Source organism: Anolis sagrei, chromosome 6, assembly GCF_037176765.1.
Source record: "Anolis sagrei isolate rAnoSag1 chromosome 6, rAnoSag1.mat, whole genome shotgun sequence".
Lineage (NCBI taxonomy): Eukaryota > Metazoa > Chordata > Lepidosauria > Squamata > Dactyloidae > Anolis > Anolis sagrei.
Window position 1 is genome coordinate 31194167 of NC_090026.1, and position 19509 is coordinate 31213675.

General features: G+C 41.4%; 1 protein-coding gene across 1 annotated transcript in view; it reads right to left on the reverse strand.

Annotated features, from left to right (window-relative positions):
* Window positions 1-5225: 5225 nt before the first annotated feature.
* Window positions 5226-19509, reverse strand: part of ITGA3 (integrin subunit alpha 3) — an 87264-nt gene continuing 72980 nt past the window's right edge. The window contains exons 18-26 of the mRNA XM_060780824.2: window positions 19428-19505; window positions 18202-18304; window positions 16634-16822; window positions 15256-15372; window positions 15047-15160; window positions 13616-13714; window positions 11274-11399; window positions 8173-8330; window positions 5226-5314 (exon numbers count right to left, since the gene is read on the reverse strand). Of these exons, the coding sequence (XP_060636807.2) occupies window positions 8220-8330; window positions 11274-11399; window positions 13616-13714; window positions 15047-15160; window positions 15256-15372; window positions 16634-16822; window positions 18202-18304; window positions 19428-19505 (937 nt within the window). The 3' untranslated portion in view covers window positions 5226-5314; window positions 8173-8219. The remainder of the gene's footprint in view (window positions 5315-8172; window positions 8331-11273; window positions 11400-13615; window positions 13715-15046; window positions 15161-15255; window positions 15373-16633; window positions 16823-18201; window positions 18305-19427; window positions 19506-19509) is intronic.

Below are 19509 nucleotides of genomic sequence, written 5' to 3' on the forward strand. Positions count from 1 at the left end.
CTTTTTTTATTCATAAAATAACCACTCAAGCTTATTTACAACCAAGGCACAATGATTTAAAAGCTCCAGTACCATAAACAGTGACAAATTCCATTGAAGAACAAATATATATATATATATATATTATTTATTTATGTACACCTAGATAAAGATAGGTACATTCTTAATAATTTAATATACAATTGGGATATGCGATGGGAGCAGCAGGAGGCAGATATGAGTTAACAGAGCACTTGCTTGTTGGACTGTGATATATCAGCAGTTTAATGTATTGTTGAAGGCTTCCGTGGCCAAAATCACTGGGTTGTTGTGTGTTTTCTGGGCTGTATGGCCATGTTCCAGAAGCATTCGCTCCTGATGTTTTGCCTGCATCTATGGCAGGCATCTTCAGAGGTTGTGAGGTCTGCAGTTTGTTCTGCTTTTGAGGAATAGTTTAAATAGACCAATTAGGCCCAAATTTCAACTCAATATGGAACCAGTATTGCAGTTTACATTATTAGCGATCACTCCTTTGAAAGAGTGATTGTGACAGGTTTAAGTGCACACAAGAAATCCAGACAACAAGTCAACAGTCTGGATATAGAAATGTATTTTCAAACTGGAAATCTGCTCATTGTCACTTTTAAGTTCTTTTGAATCACACATGAGTGACTGCAGTTTCAAAAATGAACTGTATTTTTTTACATATCCTTCTAAACATTCAAGATATGGAAAGCAATGCTCTCCTTTGAAAGACTGGCACTGCCCACTTTACAACTGTACATGCCCAGTCCAGACCACGCTCCTGCATTTCAGCCCAACTTTGACATGGCAGCCAAGAAATGAACAGGTGATTAGGGAGGCATGCTTTGCTCTTTCTTGGCTATTTCAATTTCCATTGAAGTAAGAGTTACTTTTGTCCTTCCAATCTTTTCCTCCTTTTGTAGGCACTTAATTTCTGAAAGGAGAGTTGTCAGGCATTAAGACCTCCCCCCCCCCCACACACACACACACACTCCCGCCCCCATTCCAATGTATGGTGCACAGCTGCTATGGCTTACCTGGGAGACAAGGGCTGCATCTACACTGTTGTGCCAAGAGGAAAACACATCAAGCCAACCCTGACCGGGACCGCCTTCCACCTGGAAACCGATGTTCTCACTGCAGGAGAACATGCGGATCAAGAATGCAGCTCCACAGCCACCTACGGGCCCAACTGCCAAGACACTACACTTGGAGGACCATCATCCTCGGGCTATGAGGGATCACCTAACCAAATTGAATTAATGCAGATTGACACTACTTTTAACTGACATACCTCAGTGCTATGGTAGTTCGGCACTAGCACCCTTGGACAAAGAAAGTTCAAGACCTTGTAAAACTTCAACACACATGATTCCATAGAACTGGACAATGGCAATTAAAGTGGTGTCATTTGACAGTGTATGCAGCCAAGACCATGTTGTCAGAAGTTATACCATAAACATATTCTGGGGCTGGTATCTACCCCACTGTTGTTGCTGTTGTATGCCTTCAAGTCATTTCTGACTTATGGCAATTCTAACCTAAAAGTTAGAATTCTGAGGATTTTCTGAGGCTGAGAGTGTGTAACCCACTCAAGGTCACTCAATGGCCGAGCAGAGAACTGAAACTTGTTCTCATAGTCTGATACTCATCATCTACCACTACACCATGCTGACTCTCTTTAGCTCATTACATTCCCTAAATGTAAACTCTTGGACTTTTCTCCTAACACCCAAGAGTTGCATTACTACTGCTAGACATTCTTAAGCCAATGCCAGGACCTTAGTGCCCCAGCACTAAGTTTCACGTTGATGTCAACACTAGGTTGTTGTTTCCCTTCCCCAAAAGAAATTACCTGGTATTTGTAGCAGCCCCCAGCACCTGGCTCCAGCTGCTATTCCGTGTATTAGAATTGTTCTGACCTAGCACTGTTCTGGGGCACAACAAGACATTGTAACAATAGCTAGGCCCATTTGTCCATTATTCTTAAAGCATCGCCGGCACCAGGATTCCATCAGTGGATAAGAGGACCAGCCTAATCCACTTTGTCCAAAGCATCTTCAAAGCTGGACTGCATCTAACCCAGGCATGGGCAAACTTTGGCCCTCCAGGTGTTTTGGACTTCAACTCCCACAATTCCTAACAGCCGGTAGGCTGTTAGGAATTGTGGAAGTTGAAGTCCAAAATACCTGGAGGGCCGAAGTTTGCCCATGCCTGATCTAACCTAACGTCTCCTACCACCACTACATATCACCCACCACCCAGGAGAGTTTAAGTATTTGGGCACCTCTATAGATATACTGTATATCAACAAATTTGTTCTATTTGTTTCCATTTTCCAGGCACATATCGTTTATAAAGCCACAAAGAATCCTTTCAAGACCAAACCACCAAATATTTTGGATTGCAACAGGAATAGTTCACATCCTGAAATCCATCCCTCTTTGAAAAAGCTACTGCAACGTTTACATCTAAACTAGGGAAAGAATAGAAAAGCAGAGGTATCAGGATTGGTTGTCAAAACATCCTTGCATTAAAACCTTGGCTCCATTTCACCATTGCCTCAGCACCTTACAGGTGAGAGACAGCTCCTCATTATTTCAGATAAGATAGATATTTACATTACAAAAAATTCTATCCCTGCCCTACATTTCAAGCTTAGAAGATTTTTTTCTGCACTCCTTCAATAGAGTACTACAGTAGTGGTAACACTACCTCCTCCAACCAACAAATGATGAAGGAAGTTCTGGAAACAGTGATGAAACAGGATCAGTAGTGTTGAGCAGAGCAGAAGCTCCAATAGCAATAAATCCAGTGTGAACTGTATAGCAGTATGAGGTTGAGGGAGGAATAATTACAGTAAAAATAGGAATATTTTGCCTCAAGGTGATGATTAGTAGTTTGTAACAAAGCAGAAGTGAGGATGAAGACAAGGTGTTAATTTGAAGCAAGAGACAAAAGAAGAATGTAGAAATTAATGGCTGAGCAGAGGAACCATGAAGTCAAAAATAGGGGAACTGTGCATTATAAAGAAGGCTGTTTGGGAAAAGCAGTATTACACTTTTAGCAAGTGACCTGACACAACTTACATTCACAGATATTTACACGGGTACAAATCGAGGGTTGAATGAAAAGTAATGCCTCCCCCTCCGTAACTCAACAGATGTCAGTACTGGTATGCAGCAGGTACTGGCTTCTTCAGTAGACTCTCCTCTACAGTTCCATTTTGGCGGGAAGCCTTAGCACTGAATGGTTGTGTTAGTAAAGTGTGAAGTATGGTACCCTGCGCAGACAATCGGTCAATACGACTTAAACAATGTGCAGTCATTGAATTCTTGATAGCAGAAGGTGTCACCACAAAGGAGATTCATCAGAGAATGCAAGCTGTTTATTGTGATTGTGTTGCTGTGAGTACTGTGCATCTTTGGGCGAGAAAGTTTAAAGATGTTGAGGTGGGAACATCTGACTTGCATGACAAACAAAAGAGTTGGACGTCCTGTGACAGCAACCACCGGGTTTCACAAGCAAAAGGTTGACAGCTAGATTCAGGACGATTATCATATCACTCAGAGAGAAATTTCAAGCATAATCAGCATTTCACAAGAACGTGTGGGTCACATTATTGCTTTGCTTGGCTATCGGAAGATCTGTGCATGATGGGTTGTGGAAACAGAGTGTTGACTTCTTCCGTGACGGCTTCTGAAAACTTGTTCATCGTTGGTAGAAATGTATCCAATTGTCTGTTTTTTTGTTTGTTTGTTTTGTTGTGTCAGGAGTGACTCCTGGTGTGAGAGAATTGGCTGTCTGGAAGGACGTTGCCCAAGGAACACCTGGATGATTTGATGTTTTTATAATCCTTGTGGGAGGCTTCTCTCATGTCCCCGCATGAGGAGCTGGAGCTGATAGAGGGAGCTCATCCGCCTCTCCTCGGATTCGAACCTGCGATCTGTCAGTCTTCAGTCCTGCCAGCACAGGGGTTTAACCCACTGCGCCACCTTATGTTGGCAAGTGAATAGTGGTAGTTAAAGAGCACATTCTAAGGATTATTTCTGCGTTTGATTTATTAAAATATTCCCATCCAAACCCAAGTAACGAAGGTGGAGGCATTACTTTTCATTCAACCCTCGTATTCATATAAAATGGGATCTAGCACAAACATCTAAGGCATTTGGCTTAGTGTACAATTTTGAACAATTTGGTGCATGTGAGTCGGCTAAAGGTGCAAAAAAGCATGATTTGACACTAGTGGATATGTTATAGAGGCTTTGAGGAATTGTTGTACTGAGGGGATAGGGGTAAGCGGGAGTACAGATCAGATGTGCAAATGGTCCCAGGTTCAATGCCCAGCATCTCCAGGTAGGTCTGGGAAAGGCAGACCCTTGCCATAAACCCACTCAGTTGAGACAATACTAAGCTAAATAGTTTGATTCAGTGTAAGATCGCCCCCTCTGTTCCTATCTGTTGACATTAGCAGACAGCTTTCCTAAGTGTTCCCGTGAACAGCAAGGCTTTTCAGAAAGCTCAGAGAATGGCTTGAAGGCACATGACACAATTCTACTGCAAAGCCCAGAGAATAGCTTGAAGGCACATGACACAATTCTACTGCTAAGCAGGTTTGGTTTGGTAAGCTGCTATCTAATAGTTTCTCTGAGCTCTCTAGAAGAAAAGGGGGCATTGATGTAATAAATAATACCTATAAAAATAATCTCACAAATACACAATTGCATCCAAGAAACTACAGCCCAAAAGACAGGTCTTCACGTTTGTGTTGCTAACACAAGCACCTAGGCACTGTTGTGTATTTGCATATATATATATCCAGTGCAAAGCTACGCTGATTTTCATACCTGCCCCATTTTCACAAAGAAATGTAATTCCCTGGTAGCGAGTGGTAGTTAAAAAGGAATCCATCAGTGCAAATAAAATGTCTGCCCCTTTGTGCCTCGTGTTTCACAAATGCCTAGCAGGTCCATTCCAAAAGGGTTATTTTTTTCCTAAGATCACTAGGTCTGCAGAAAGTTTTGGGTCATCATCACTGACCTAGGTCATATAGCTTAGGTTTAAATAACAGTTTCTTTGTTGGTCCGGCACTATTTACAAAAGGAAGCCAAGCAGCCTGGAACAGGGAGAGGATTGCAGGCAGCAGGCATCAGTAGTATCGCCCCGACTCTTGCCAATTCGTCACCCATTGCTTCTTGTGCTTCTGAGGCAGGAACCCACCAGCCGGCTGGTAACGGTCCTCCTGCCGGATCCGAATAGCGTGGTATTTGGGCATGATTCGATAGTAGCGGGTTCGCTTAAAGAAGTTGCACTGAAATGGAGAGAGGGAAAAAGAGAGGTTACAGGAGGAAGGAAAACATATGCAAACAACCCTGAGTATCCGAGCGAGAAGAATATCCAAGAGTAGGCAAGAAAAAGGAGAAGGAGAGGTTTTAGTTTTCTGGAGAAGAAAGACGATAGCAAAGAGGGCCAATGTATCTGACCATTCTCCTGTGGTGGTTGAAAGGCTGTCAGGATAAGGATAACTGCAACCATAAATACCTCCCAAAATCTATTTATGAGACTCAAAGTTTACCTGTCTGAACACACCTCCCTTTATGAGCCAGTTAGAGCATGAAGCTCAGCCGGGGAGGTCCTGCTCTCAGTCCCACCACCTTCGCAGGTCTGATTGGTGGGCACGAGAGACAGGGCCCTCTCGGTGGTGGCCCCTTGGCTGTGGAGCTCTCTCCCCAGTGAGATTAGAGTGGCTCCCTCCCTCCTGATGTTCAGGAAACAGCTGAAAACCTAGCTAGGCAAGAAGGTAATTGACAAATGATGGCAATACTTAAGCAACTAAAGGAATTCACAGGATTGATGCAATAGCTAAATGTTTAACATTTTACGGCTCTGTTTGACAGTTTGCATCATTTTTAACTGTTTAAATTTATGGTTATGTTATTGTTTTAGTTGTAATGTATTGTTTTATATTATTGTGAGGCACTGAATCTTTGCCATTTATTATGATGGAAACCGCTTTGAGTCCACCTAGGGGTTGGGAAAAACAGAACAGAAATACAATAAAGACTCTGTACTCCCCTCAAGTTAAAAAAAATGAGAAAGATTCCCCCCCCCCTCAAATGGGAAAAAATCCGCCCCCCACCCCCCTGCCCCCAAAACACAGCTTGGAGTGGCACAATGCCTTTAACCCTCTCTTCCAAAAGTGTGCTTTGATTTGAAAAAAAAAGGCTGAAAACGAGCATTAAAAAATAAATAAGATAGTTTAAAAATCTCAGCCAGCTTTTGGCATTGAACCCCATAGGAGTTTCAGGAGAAAAAAAAATAGTTCTTGCTTCAATCCCACCCTCACATTGAAATAAGGCTCAATGCCAGGTTGAGACACAAGACAGAGGTTGGTAGGAACTAGTTATTTATAACATACCTTTTAAAATAATGAAGTGGCTCCCATAGGGCTTCAGGGACAAAAAAAAATCTAAATAAAAGCCTTATTGGAGAAAGTAAAACATTTCTCAGAAGGGAAGGGCAGTGATATGTGTATGCCCCCTTCTCTCTTCTTATGGAGGCATAATCTCAACATGGGAAGTGATTTAGCATGGAGTAAACCTTTCGCCACTCAGCAAAGATTAAATATGCCCATTGCAGTCAGCACTATTTTTAAATTTATCTGCTGAGTAGCGCAAAAGTACTTTCCTGGCATGCTTTAATAGGAAATACCACTTAACGAAAGGAGTGTTATAGTGTTAGAGTACTATTAAGTGCCATAGTGCAGTATATTAAAGCGAGGAAAGAAAAAAAATCTTCTTCCAGTCACTGGTATTTTAGCAAGGCTGTTAATATTACTTACCAGAAAAATTCTTAATGACGTAAAACTGATATCATAAAAATGTCCTTAAAAAAAAATCTGGACAATGCAATTGATGATTGTATAAAATAATCAGTAGCTGGAAATGATGTTTTCTTCAACATTCTCATCTCTATGGGCCCTTCCTCGCAGCCATATAACCCAGAACATCAAGGCAGAAAATCCCACAATACCTGCTTTAATCTGAGTTTTCTGAGTCCACACTGCCATATATTCCAGTTCAAAGCAGATAATCTGGGATTTTATTCAGCTGTGTGGAACGGGCCTATCTTTATCCAAATACCCACACAAACATCATTGCCCACCCTTATATTAAGACATTACTGAGAATGGGGAGTATGCCCACTTTGGCCCATCTCTGCTGGTTCTGCCATTTCAATGCCACATCAGAATGGTCATTTGGACCCAGAAATTTCAGGGGAAGAATGAGATTAGAAAGTGAAAGATTTTGATCACACAGAATTAAGTGTCATCTTGGAAGCCACCAAAGAAACAGCTGGTTATTAAAGTCTAGGAAAAAGAAAACTTTTGAGTTAGTAACACAAAACAGGTGAAACCGAGAGGGCCAAAACCTGGTGGAGAGCATTTAATGTGTTGTGTGAAACACATATTTTATGGTGGCAGAGCTTGAGGATAAAGGTACCTGGTCCAGGACTAACTAGTGTATGAGAATCCTTCTGGGAATATGGCCAGTGGACCTTGTGTTGGAAAAGCTAGCAGTGTGATCCAACACAACAAACCATAACAACTAAACATGGTTCCTTCTCATCTTGAAATAAGTATGTGGTACTATGCTACCTAGAGTTTTTCTTTACATCTTTCTCTTCCACAAAAACAAAAAGCCTCTTCCTTTGAATGTTTTGATTGTTTCAAAGGTAATTGACACATTTTTAGCATAAGAATGAATGCAGATGTCCTAATTCAGCCAGACGAGAAGATTCAAGTATTTGCCAGAAGATCATACTCAGAGGACATGATCTGTATGTAGAAAGTGAGGCAATAGTTCAAGTTCTGTACAGGGCATCTCTAATTAAAGAGATCAGGTATGAGGAGATGGGGAAGACCTCTCTTTATGTGACACCCATTGTGAGTCAGAATAGACAAAATTGGGCTAGGTATGAACCCAGCCAACTAAGAGGTTCTAAGCCACTTAGAACCTCTTGTCATGAAAATTAGGACACTATTTTCCCTGCCTCAACACTGGACTAGAGCTCTCCAAGCCAGGGACTTTGGGGAAGGAGCAAGAGAAGGTGAGAATTGACAGTGAAAAAGACAGGTCTTGCCCCAACCACCCATCCATGCAGATTTACCAAGATACAGGGCAAAGGGGTAGGCAATGTCCACCCCGAGACAGGAACTAGTAGCTGTCAGTCAGCCGCTTAGTTTCCGATGGCTGGATCTTCATCATGGCTTTCTGGCCCTTGGCCTCGTACATGGCTCGTGTGCTTGCCCTCCGGAAGAAGCCACACTATGAGGAAGCAGGGGTCAAACGTTAGGGTCAACAAGCAAGGAAACAGTGTGATGGGGTGTGCAGGGCAGGCAGGACAAACTGACCAGATTTCAGTGCAAATGTCCATGTCTGGAGAGCACCTCTGCTACTGATTTCATGCTTAACTTGGTTCTATACATTGCAGCTTGCAACATGCCAACTGGGACTGAATGAATTATTTGTAGGGTTGCTGGTACTGATTATGTGTATTTCATGCCTTCTGGCATAAGCTGTTTTTCCATTTTCATAGAAAAAGAAATCATCACTGCAAATAATAAGATACAATTTCCAACCCATCCTGGCTATATCTCACTAGGTATTTCTGGAAGATGCTATGTAGAATAATCCCACAAGAACTTATCTCTGGCAATAGAATAAGTGCATATTAAATAACCCTTCACAACATCAAACGTTTCCAGCCAGAGGCAAATGCTTCGCTGTACTTAATGGAAGAGCTGCCTCTGACTGGAACACAGTTGTAGCAAAGATATGGAAGAAGGCAAGATAACAAACATATTTTGAAGGTGCTCTTCAACCCAGAGTTTGAAAAATTCTACTTTGGGGCCACAACTCCCAGAATCCCTGAAACAGTGTGCCCAATTTAGTCCAAAAATAACTTTTGCCAAGTTCTATTCTTGCCATGATTGCTTTAAAAACTTTGGAATAGCTTTACAAAGGTACTTGTTATAATTGTTTCTAAGGATAGGAAGTGTATATTTTGTAGTTTGGACACAAGTTTGGAAAAGTTGTTGGAATTCAACTCCACACTGCCCAAGACTCCAGTCCTCAATAAGGAGTAGTTAGTTAGCTTTAGAGCAGTGGTTCTCAACCTGTGGATCCCCAGATGTTTTGGCTCCCAGAAATGCTAACAGCTGGTAAACTGGCTGGGATTTCTGGGATTTCTGGGAGCTGAGGGAATCCCTTCCCCCTTTTCTCCTGAATGAATTTGCTCTCTTCTCTCTCTTTCTGCTCTCATTCCAATTGGTTATGTAGAATGGATACTTTTCTAATGCATGCAGACTTCTGCTTTTCCATCTTAGTGTATACTGTATGTTTTCAGATCTCTCTATGCTTGTGTGTCAAGAGAGATGTAGTACTTGGTGTTCTCCCCTCTCTATAAACCCTAGAAGAGATGGAGTACAGAGTAGCTCAGACCAAGTTCTTTAATATTAAGAAATGTAGTTATTTTTAATGTAAATAAAACTTTTGTGATTTTATAAAGATAGCACTCTCCATCTTTGCCTGCCTAAGCTCTGAATTCTTCTGCAGCCACAACCAATGGCACTTCACATTCTACTCGCTGTGAGCTGAATGCTCAACTATATGTATCCAGATACAGATACAGTGAAGACATCTGGCCTTGCGCTTTGCTACGCTGCTGCTGAGTATGCATGCCCAGTATGGAACACATCTTACCATGCTAAAACAGTGGATGTGGCTCTTAATGAGATAAGAAATATGTCTGCGCCCTACACCACCGGAGAAATTACAGAAATTACACTGTTTAGCCGGTATTGCATCACCTGACATCCGCCAGGAAGTAGCAACCAATAGTGAAAGGACCATGGCAGTGACATCTCTGGCCCATCCCTTGTTTGGATATCAGCCAGCACGTCGACGGCTTAAATCAAGAAATAGTTTTCTAAGACCTACAGAGACACTCGCAGGAACACCTCAGCAAATGAGAGTCCAAAAGTGGCAGGCTCAAACCCAGAACCTCAATCAATGGCTGATACCAAATGAGAGACTCCCTCCTGGGCACACAGAAAACTGGGCAATTGGAAGGGGCTGAACAGACTGCGCTCTGGTACCACGAGATGCAGAGCCAACCTTATGAAATGGGGCTACAAAGTAGAATCCATGACATGTGGAGAAGAGCAAACCACAGACCACTTACTACAATGCAACCTGAGCCATGCGACATGCACAATGGAGGACCTTCTTATAGCAACTCCAGAGGCACTCCAAGCGGTCAGCTACTGGTCAAAGGACATTTAATAGAATGCCAAGTTTGCAAACTTTGTGTTTTTTTAAAAAATACAATACAACTGTTTGGTTCACTCCTGACACGATAAATAAATAATAGAATCATGTTTGTATTTTGGATGCTCTGCTATTTTTGGGTAGCTTTCCCTAACAAAAGTTAGTTCTTTAAGTCACCACCCTCAGAATCTTCCAGCCAATATAGCCAGTGCCCATAATGATGGGGGAATTCTGGGATTGTAATGAAAGAAAAAGCTTTCCCTCTAACTTCTGAGACCAATACAAATAGGATGAAGGGGGAATGGAATGGCCACATATTAATTTTCCAAAGATTCACCTGATGCTTGTGTTAATTCGAGTCTAAATACCATTTCCTAGCAGCCCAACCAGGTTTTCCATGAGGCAAGAGAAGCATGTGGAGGCTCCATTGGCTGTGCTCCAGAATGACATGCTTAACGCCAAAAACATGTCCTAACTCAGAGCAGATATTACGTCACACTAAATAAATCTCAATAATGTAAGGTGACACTTCCTGCATTGCAAGCCGGTCTGGCCAGGTTGCTCTAGCCTTAATACATGAACATTTTGTACTGAGCTGAGATCAATCCACCCTCTGACTGATCAAGAGATGTATGTCAGCCCTGAAAATCTGCTCTGACATCCAGACTTGCCACAGGCAACAGCTTTGTTTATTTTTCCTTTTCATATGTTTGCTGTAAAGATCAGCAGCAACAATTATTAAATTCTTTTTTAAAGTTCATCTTATTCTGCCTAAACTGGGGATTATGGGAGTTTCTGTCCAGAACATTCCTAAGCACAGTTTTTCTAAATAGACAAGACAAAGAGGCAAAAAGATGGAGCTGCTTGTCCTCGCCTTCCCCTGCTGGTTTTATTTGTTTGTTTGTTGTTGCTTTAAGACACAAACCATCTTCTTCTCACCTTCCACAGCAGTAAGACAATGAGTCCCAAAAGCAGAAGTCCAGCTGCAACAGCAACCAACACCAACCATAGTTCAAGTTCAGCCGGCTGTTCTTCACTCAACTCAGAGTCAATGTTCACAGTGTACTAAAGGGTGGGAACATAAACAAGAAGAAAGCGTGCCATTAGGGAGGAAAGATAAGAGGAAGAGGAAGCTAAACATAACTGTTTAAATATAAAACAGCATGGAAGCAGCAGCCCAGCATTGTCTGAATTATACAACACGTTTGTTATTATTGTTATTTGCCAATGAATAAGCTTCAACTCATGGTGACCCTCTAATTGAGAGGCATCTAAGCCTCACAAAGCTTTGGGCTTTCAAGCAAAGTTTTCCAAATTCAGGGACATGGCTGTTTTGATTGGATCAAAAAAGATGATATCTATGTTGTCGAAGGCTTTCATGGCTGGAATTACTGGATTGCTGTACGTGTTCTGGGCTGTATGGCCATGTTCAGATGCATTCTCTCCTGACTCTTTGCCCATATTTATGGCAGGCATCCTCAGAGGTTGTGAGGTCTGTTGGAAACTAGGCAAGTTGGGTTTATCTATCTGTGGAATGTCCAAGGTTAGAGAAAGAATTCTTGTCTGCTTGAGGCTAGTGTAAATGTTGTAATTGGCTGCCTTGATTAGCATTTTATGACCTCATAGCTTCAAAGCCTGGCTACTTCCTGCCTGGGGGAATCCTTTGTTGAGAGGCGTTAACTAGCCCTTATCGTTTCATGTCAAGAGATTCCTGTTTTTTTAGTGCTCCTCTATATTTACTGTCCCGATTTTAAAGTTTTTAATTCTGATTTTATAGTTTCTAATACTGATTTTAGAGTTTTTAATACTAATTTTAGAGTTGAAAGGCTTACTATTTTGAACTGCAATTCCCAGAAGCTTCAGGGAGTTGTGGTCCAAAAAACCCATTATTTCTGAGCTCTGCACATATAGGTAAGATGGGATATAGTCCAGAATGTTAATGATACTAATACCTGGCATGTGTATGCCATCGTTCCTACGTTTGCAGAGTGCTTCATTAAAAGTCTTGAGGAAATTTATAGGAGTGATGAAAAGCAGAGCAGAACTATTGTTTCCATGCTGTAGATACTGGTTGGTGATTGGAAAAATCATGAGGCTGAAAGATAGGTGCTTTTCATTCAGCCTCTCCATATCTTTGGTAAATGCATGGATTACGAAGGACAATAGCAGAGAAAGGCAAGTGGATTAATATTCCTGCTTGTGCCTCCCTCCTGCTCATGTCCTACAATCACATGGGGCCTTATACACGGATGTAGGCAAATTATGTCATCAATATGCATCAGCATGCCAGATGTAGGCCAGTGAGGTGGACAACAGAAAGCCAAAATGTTGTTGTGGTGGTGATGGTGTAATTTCAACTCATTTCCAACCTATGGCAGCTCTGAACCTATCAGAGAATATTTTTTGCAAGATTTGTTCAGAAGGGGTTTGCCATTGCTTTCCTCTGAGGCTGAGGGTGTGACTTTCCCAAGGGCACTCAGTGGGTTTCCTGGCTAAGCGGATGTTCAAACCCTTGTCTCTAAAGTCATTGTCCAATGTTTGAATCACTGCATCACATTGGTTCCTTGAGTTAAAATGTTGGTTTCACCCAATCAACAAAATAGATATTCAAAAGGGAGAATCTGGAAGACTAAAAAATAATTATGTATCGCCCAAGATGGAACATTAAACGATATCCTCTCTGTGTTGTCGAAGGCTTTCATGACCAGAATCACTGGATTGCTCTAAGTTTTTTTGGGCTGCATGGCCATGTTCCAGAAGCATTCTCTCCTGATGTTTCGCTTGCATATATGGCAGGCATCCTCAGAGGTTGTGAGGTCACAATCTCTGAGGATGCCTGCCATATATGCAAGCGAAATGTCAGGAGAGAATGCTTCTGGAACATGGCCATGCAGCCCGAAAAACTTACAGCAACCCAGATATTCTCTCTCATTCTATACACAGAGGTCAACTAGGCTAATAGGTCAGCACTGGCATCTATACACAGAGGTCAACTAGGCGAATAGGTCAGCACCTGCCACTTAAGAGAACTGTTTCTCTTTGGGTGTATCTGGAATTAATGCAGTTTGACACCACTTTAACTGCCACTGCCCAATGTTATGGAATCACGGGAGCTGTTTTTTTACAAGATTTTTGGCCTTCTCTGCCAAACAATGCTAGTGCCTTGCCAAACTACATATAAGAGCCATGATTTTACAGGGTGATACTTCGTTGCAGCTGGCAGGGGCTTGATTTGGTGACTTTCAGGAGCAGCTGTGCCATAGGAATCCAGTTGTACTCACCCACACTGTGTCATTTTTCATGTTGATGGTAGATACATTTGTCCTGAGAAACAGTGTGGCTTGCCCCATCACCTTCACCCGGTCAAAGTCATGATAATCCTACATTTCCAGGGGATGGACAGAAAAGGATGAACATGTTAAAAGGAGCATTACTAATGTTTGTTTCCCCAAGTGCATTCCCTCTATTGAATGTTCAATATATGTAGCTGCGTGAGAAACCATACAATTCCTGGAAATGTTTAAATTACTAATATAGATAATGACTGATGGCAGTCATGGTCTATATATGCCAGGACTGTAGCTACAGTGACTTAGGGCCCTCCCACACAGCCCTATATCCCAGAATATCATGTCAGAAAATCCCACAATATCTGCTTTGAACTGGGCTATCTGAATCCACACTCAGATAATGTGGGATTTTCTGCCTTGATATTCCAGGATATAGGGCAGTGTGGAAGGGCCTTAGAGTCTAGAAAGGTTATTATTTGCACATGTATAGGACTTTGGGATGTATAGTCTTCATAGTAAATACTCTGAACCTTTTCTAACTTGCAATGGCATCCAGGGTTTCAGGTTGGAAACTTTTTCTATCTCTGCCATTGGACTCTCTTATTGAATAAATGAAGGACTGAAACTGGATCTTTCTGCACACAAAGGATGGGGTTGTCCACTGAACTATGGAGCCAGTGTTTTGTCACTGCTGTGACAAACTTCAAAATCTGAGATAATAATCCTCAGAGACAAAAAAGTGACATAAATAATGAAGGCAACAAAAAAGAAACCATTCCAGGATGCCTACATATATTTTGTTTTCTTTGAAATTTTAGGAATTAAAATATCTACACCTGGTAGGCAAACTATACTTTTCCAGATATCGAAGGGCTGTAACTTTTACTGTCCATGGGCTATACTGATTAAGAGCTAATAAAAACTGCAGTCCAACAATAACTCAAACACCAGGAGTTGCAACTTCCTGGTCTATAAAACATATTTGGTTTCACAACTGGAAGCTGTTCTTTCAACCAGGAAAGAAATAATGAACATCTAGATGCCCTGAAACTTCCTGCAAAAAAAGAACACACACACACACATGCATACACACATACACACATGGGGTTAGGGGAGAAAAAGTCTGCTCACAGTCGCACATCTACTTTTCTTCATTATAATCAATGTACCACCACCCCCAACATTATGTCGATGTTTCTATTTCATTCTATGTTCAAAGGTCCAGGATGCCATACATGGCATTTTGGTCCCCAATTTAGTCTGACAACAACCATATGAGTGAGATTAGACTGAAAGGTTGTGACAGTTCCCAGTGGGTGTCTTTTGTGGGTATTTCAATCTGGGTGTCCCTTGTTCTGCTTTGATGTTCTAACAGCTGCACTGCCCTTAGTCAAAAGAGTAAGAGGCAGGGATAGGGCTTACCTCTATGAAGGTGCTATTCCAGACCCTTGCTCGGACAGTCACGTCCGTCACAGCTCCGATGTCCTTGAGGGGGCACTCAAACCAAATGCAGCGAGAGGTTCCTTTGGAGCAGCTCTGGAGACAAAGGACGAATGTTAGAAACGAGAGCATAAGGTGGAGAGCAGTGAAGAAGTTTGTTCAATTTGGGGAGGAGGGCTTTGGATGCTCACCAGTGATGTTTCTGACTTGGCTTTCTTTGCTGCTGCCAGTGTGATGGGCACTTCACTTTTGGAAGAAGCCTCCAGGTCACGCTTCTTCCTTCTTAAGATGCTGCTATGATTATGTTGCTGGAAAGGGAAAGATCTTGTCACTTTTCTGAATTTAAGCCACAGCTTGGAAAAATCCCTTTTAAACTATAACTCCCAGGATTCCCCATTCAAGGGTCACTGGGCAAGCTGTGTGAAGAGGGAGGGGGGCTTCTGAGAATGGTGGTCCATAAAGGGACTATGCCAAGCTCTGAATCATGCACACTCAAGAACCTGGCAAAGAAACGTCAAATGATATGTGAGATTTTTCTCTCTAATTGTCCTTGGGACAAATTGAACCAGGATACTACATAATTTATAGAATACGCAAGTGTTGCAATTGGAATATCACAAAAATGTTGGCTGGAGGAGTCCAAGAGCCAAGTATTTGTTTTCCAAGCTCTAATACAAGTTCATATGTTGGCAAATTAGTACATAAGTAGGAAGATGTCCCATATGACCCAAATATTAGAGGACACCAGTGCAATCAGCTTGCCATATTTTCTTTTGTGTGTCTGTTAACAGATGCTATATGGAATTCTGGTACTACTTTACAGACGTCCACTGACAAAACACTTTCATTGGTTCTACATCTGGTGTGGCATACATTCCGGGTCATACCTGTTTCACACTTGGTCAGATCAGAAGGCAAGCTGTTGCTTGCCCATACACACACCCTCTATCTCTAGCAGATTGAAGCCCATTTTTGCCCAGAGGAAGATAATGTGATGATAGATTAGGAGTAGCACATGACTAAAGCAGTGATAGGTAAAGGTAAAGGTTTTCCCCTGACATTAAGTCCAGTCATGTCTGACTCTAGGGGTTGGTGCTCATCTCCATTTCTAAGTTGAAGAATCAGCATTGTCCGTAGACGCCTCCAAGGTCATGTGGCTGGCATGACTGCATGGAGCTCTGTTACCTTCCCGCCAGAGCGGTACCTATTGATCTACATACATTTGCATGTTTTAGAACTGCTAGGTTGGCAGGAACCGGGGCTAACAGCAGGAGCTCACCCCACTCTCTGGATTTGAACCTGTGACCTTTTGGTCAGCAAGTTCAGCAGCTCAACAGTTACCCCATTGCACCACTGGGAGCTCCAAAAGCAGTGATAGCTTGTCTAAAATATAAGTAAGTATCATACATACACCAGTTGAGGGTATGTTTGGGAGCCAAAATTTTTGATTTTAATACAACTTGGGGGTAAGTTAAGGATCATTCTAGACTTCTAAATGAATACGTAGGTTGGTGGGGGGAACAATAAAGGAAATATGGTGGGGTGGGAGGGGCTAAAATCCAGACTCACATGGACATTGAGGCTCAGGTTGAGGTGGTTGATGACCTGCCCAGGGGGTTCACAGAACCACTGTTCATTTCCTTTCACCATGATATCGGTGGGGTACAAGAGCCATTTCTCATTGCTGACTTCATAAGGCCATTCAAAGCCTAACATGATTGTTCCCAAGGAACCCAAAGATTCACCCTTTGTGGTCACCTAGAAGACAAAAGCAAAATGACATTTTCCAAGGCCCATTTTGGCCTCTGACAGAGCAGGCATAATAGATCTTCTTGTCTGATAAGGAGCAGCAAAGAGCATCCCATATTCCCCAAAGAGGATATATGGTTTTTAAACCTGTCAGACACTGTCTCCAAAAATAAAAGTGTATTTCATTGTAATTGAGAAATAAGGTACATTAAGTCACATCGCACAGTCCCCGAAAAGATCCTTTGCATATTGCAAACCCAACTTTTCCAATAAGAATTAATTATTGGAAGTGACATGCACTTTCATGGATCTTTCCCTTGAACTTCCTTTTTTCTTTATGCTATCCATAACATTTTTGCTTGCAAGGGCTATGGAATTGAAAAATATTATTATTATTATTATTATTATTATTATTATTATTATTATTATTAAAATAGTAGGGAGGTTAGGGCTAGGTTTGGAGTTAGTGTTAATTACGTTATCAGTATAATTAAGTTTATTTGACTATTTGTATTTTGTTTTCCATTTTGATGTTAAGTTTTCTTTTGTTATAGGTTTATGGCTATTATTTTGTATTATCTTGTAGTATTTTTAAGATGTTTGTATTCGTGTAGGGCATTGAATGTTTGCCTTTTTTGCATGTAAACAGCCCTGAGTCCCCTTGGGGAGAGAGGGTGGTTTATAAATAAAGTGTTGCTGTTGCTGTTGTTGTTGTTGTTGTTGTTATTATTATTATTATTATTATTATTAATCATTCTTCCCCACTAGTCTTCTGATCAAGACTCTGCCCCCTTCCATACAGCTGTATAAAATCCACATTGAACTGGATTATATGGCAGTGTGGACTCAGATAATCCAGTTCAAAGCAGATATCAAAGCAAGGATTATCTGCTGTGTGGAAGGGCCCTAAAATCTTCTAAAGCTGCTTCTGATTTTTAAAAATATAAATGCAAAGATAAAATGAAACTTAATGATATATATAGATTAGCGTCAGAAGAATTTCAATGCTAATACCAACATTTTCATTGTATGGTGTTACTTCCCATTCCAGCAATCATGGCAAATAAACAAAGTTCAAGATTCAACAATGCCTTGAAAAATCAAGGATATAAAAGAATACATTCAAGCAGTAACAGCTTCCGTTATTTCTACTTGAGGATGCAAACTAGAAAAATGCCAAGATACCCACTAAAGCAACTTTGAAGTAGTAACATTTTGCAGAGAAAGTTGACAAAAGTTTCAATGTTTTTAACTTTTAAAAAAACAACTGTTTTTTTTTAAAGGGGGGAAATTATTTTGTGGTAGAAGAAGCGAAACCTTAGAATGACATATGTATTTAAATAATAAATATCAACATATAAAATTAGCTTTCCAAGCTCCACTCGTACCTGGAAATCAAATCTGATGGGACTGCCAACGTCTTCTTCATGCTTCATGGCTGATTCACCCATGACTGTCCCACTAAAATGTGACTGGAGCCATGGGTTGACACTGTCATAGACAAAACAGAGTTCAGAAGTGTGGAGACACTAACAAGGTGCCAGGTTGTGTTCACTACAGGAAAGTGTAGGGTTATATATTTTTGAGAGTGTGGAAAGTAAGAGGAAAGTGTGTCAGGCAAAATTTACACTGGGATCTACTGATAGATGAACAGTAGACCAGCGACGTAATTTCTAATTTTCTGTGATTTTACAATAGCTATAGCCCCTGGTGGCGCAGAGGTTTAAACCACTGAGCTCCTGAATTTGCTGACCAAAAGGTCAGTGGTTTGAATCCGGGAAGCGGGGTGACCTCCCGCTGTTAGCCCCAGCTTCTGCCAAACTAATAGTTTGAAAGCATGCAAATGTGAGTAGATCAATAGGTATCACTCCGGTGGGAAGGTAAGGGTGCTCTGTGCAGTCATGCTGGCCACATGACTTAAGAGGTGTCTACGGACAACGCTGGCTCTTTGGCTTAGAAATTGAGATGAATACCACCCCCCAGAGTTGGACACAACTAGACTTCACGTCAAGGGGAAACATTTACCTTTATCTTATAGTACTTATAACAATACAGGGAAGCAAGAGTAGTTTTTTTGTGTGAGCTCCAGTTCTGGTATTTCAAGGTCCCCGTGAAAGTGAAAAAACTGTGCCCATAAATACAAACCACTTTCTTTAACCTTACAGAACACTTGTCTAGGCATGTTTAGGTCCTGGAGAACCTAGAAAATGCTACAGAAGCTTATCGCAGGGAGGGCAGCAGTGGAGTTGGCTGCAAATACAGCACTCACAAATAATTAAATCTGCAAGTGCTTAACGCATAAATGTAGAGGTATAAGTGTACTATTGTATTGTATTACTGTATTCCATTTCTGCGCTTTAGCTTGCATATAAACTTTAATCAGTTTTGCAGGCAATAAATCCAGTGATTCATTAGTACTTTGCATCCGGCAATAGCTGAAAGACCTTACAGGTGCATTTTGAAAATAAAGATTGGTGTTCCTATTAGAAAAAAAAGGCACGTCAGCACTAGCTACATCATGTGTTTGCATTTCATCTTGCATAGCTATGAAAACCCTATTCCTACAATTCTTTGATTTTTTTAACCCATATTCAGCTTTTCAGTAGATACGTACATTCTCAGGGATGCATCAATAGTGTAGTCCACCAAGAGGACAGCTGATATTGTAGTGAGATCTTTTTGCTGGCTTAACCTGT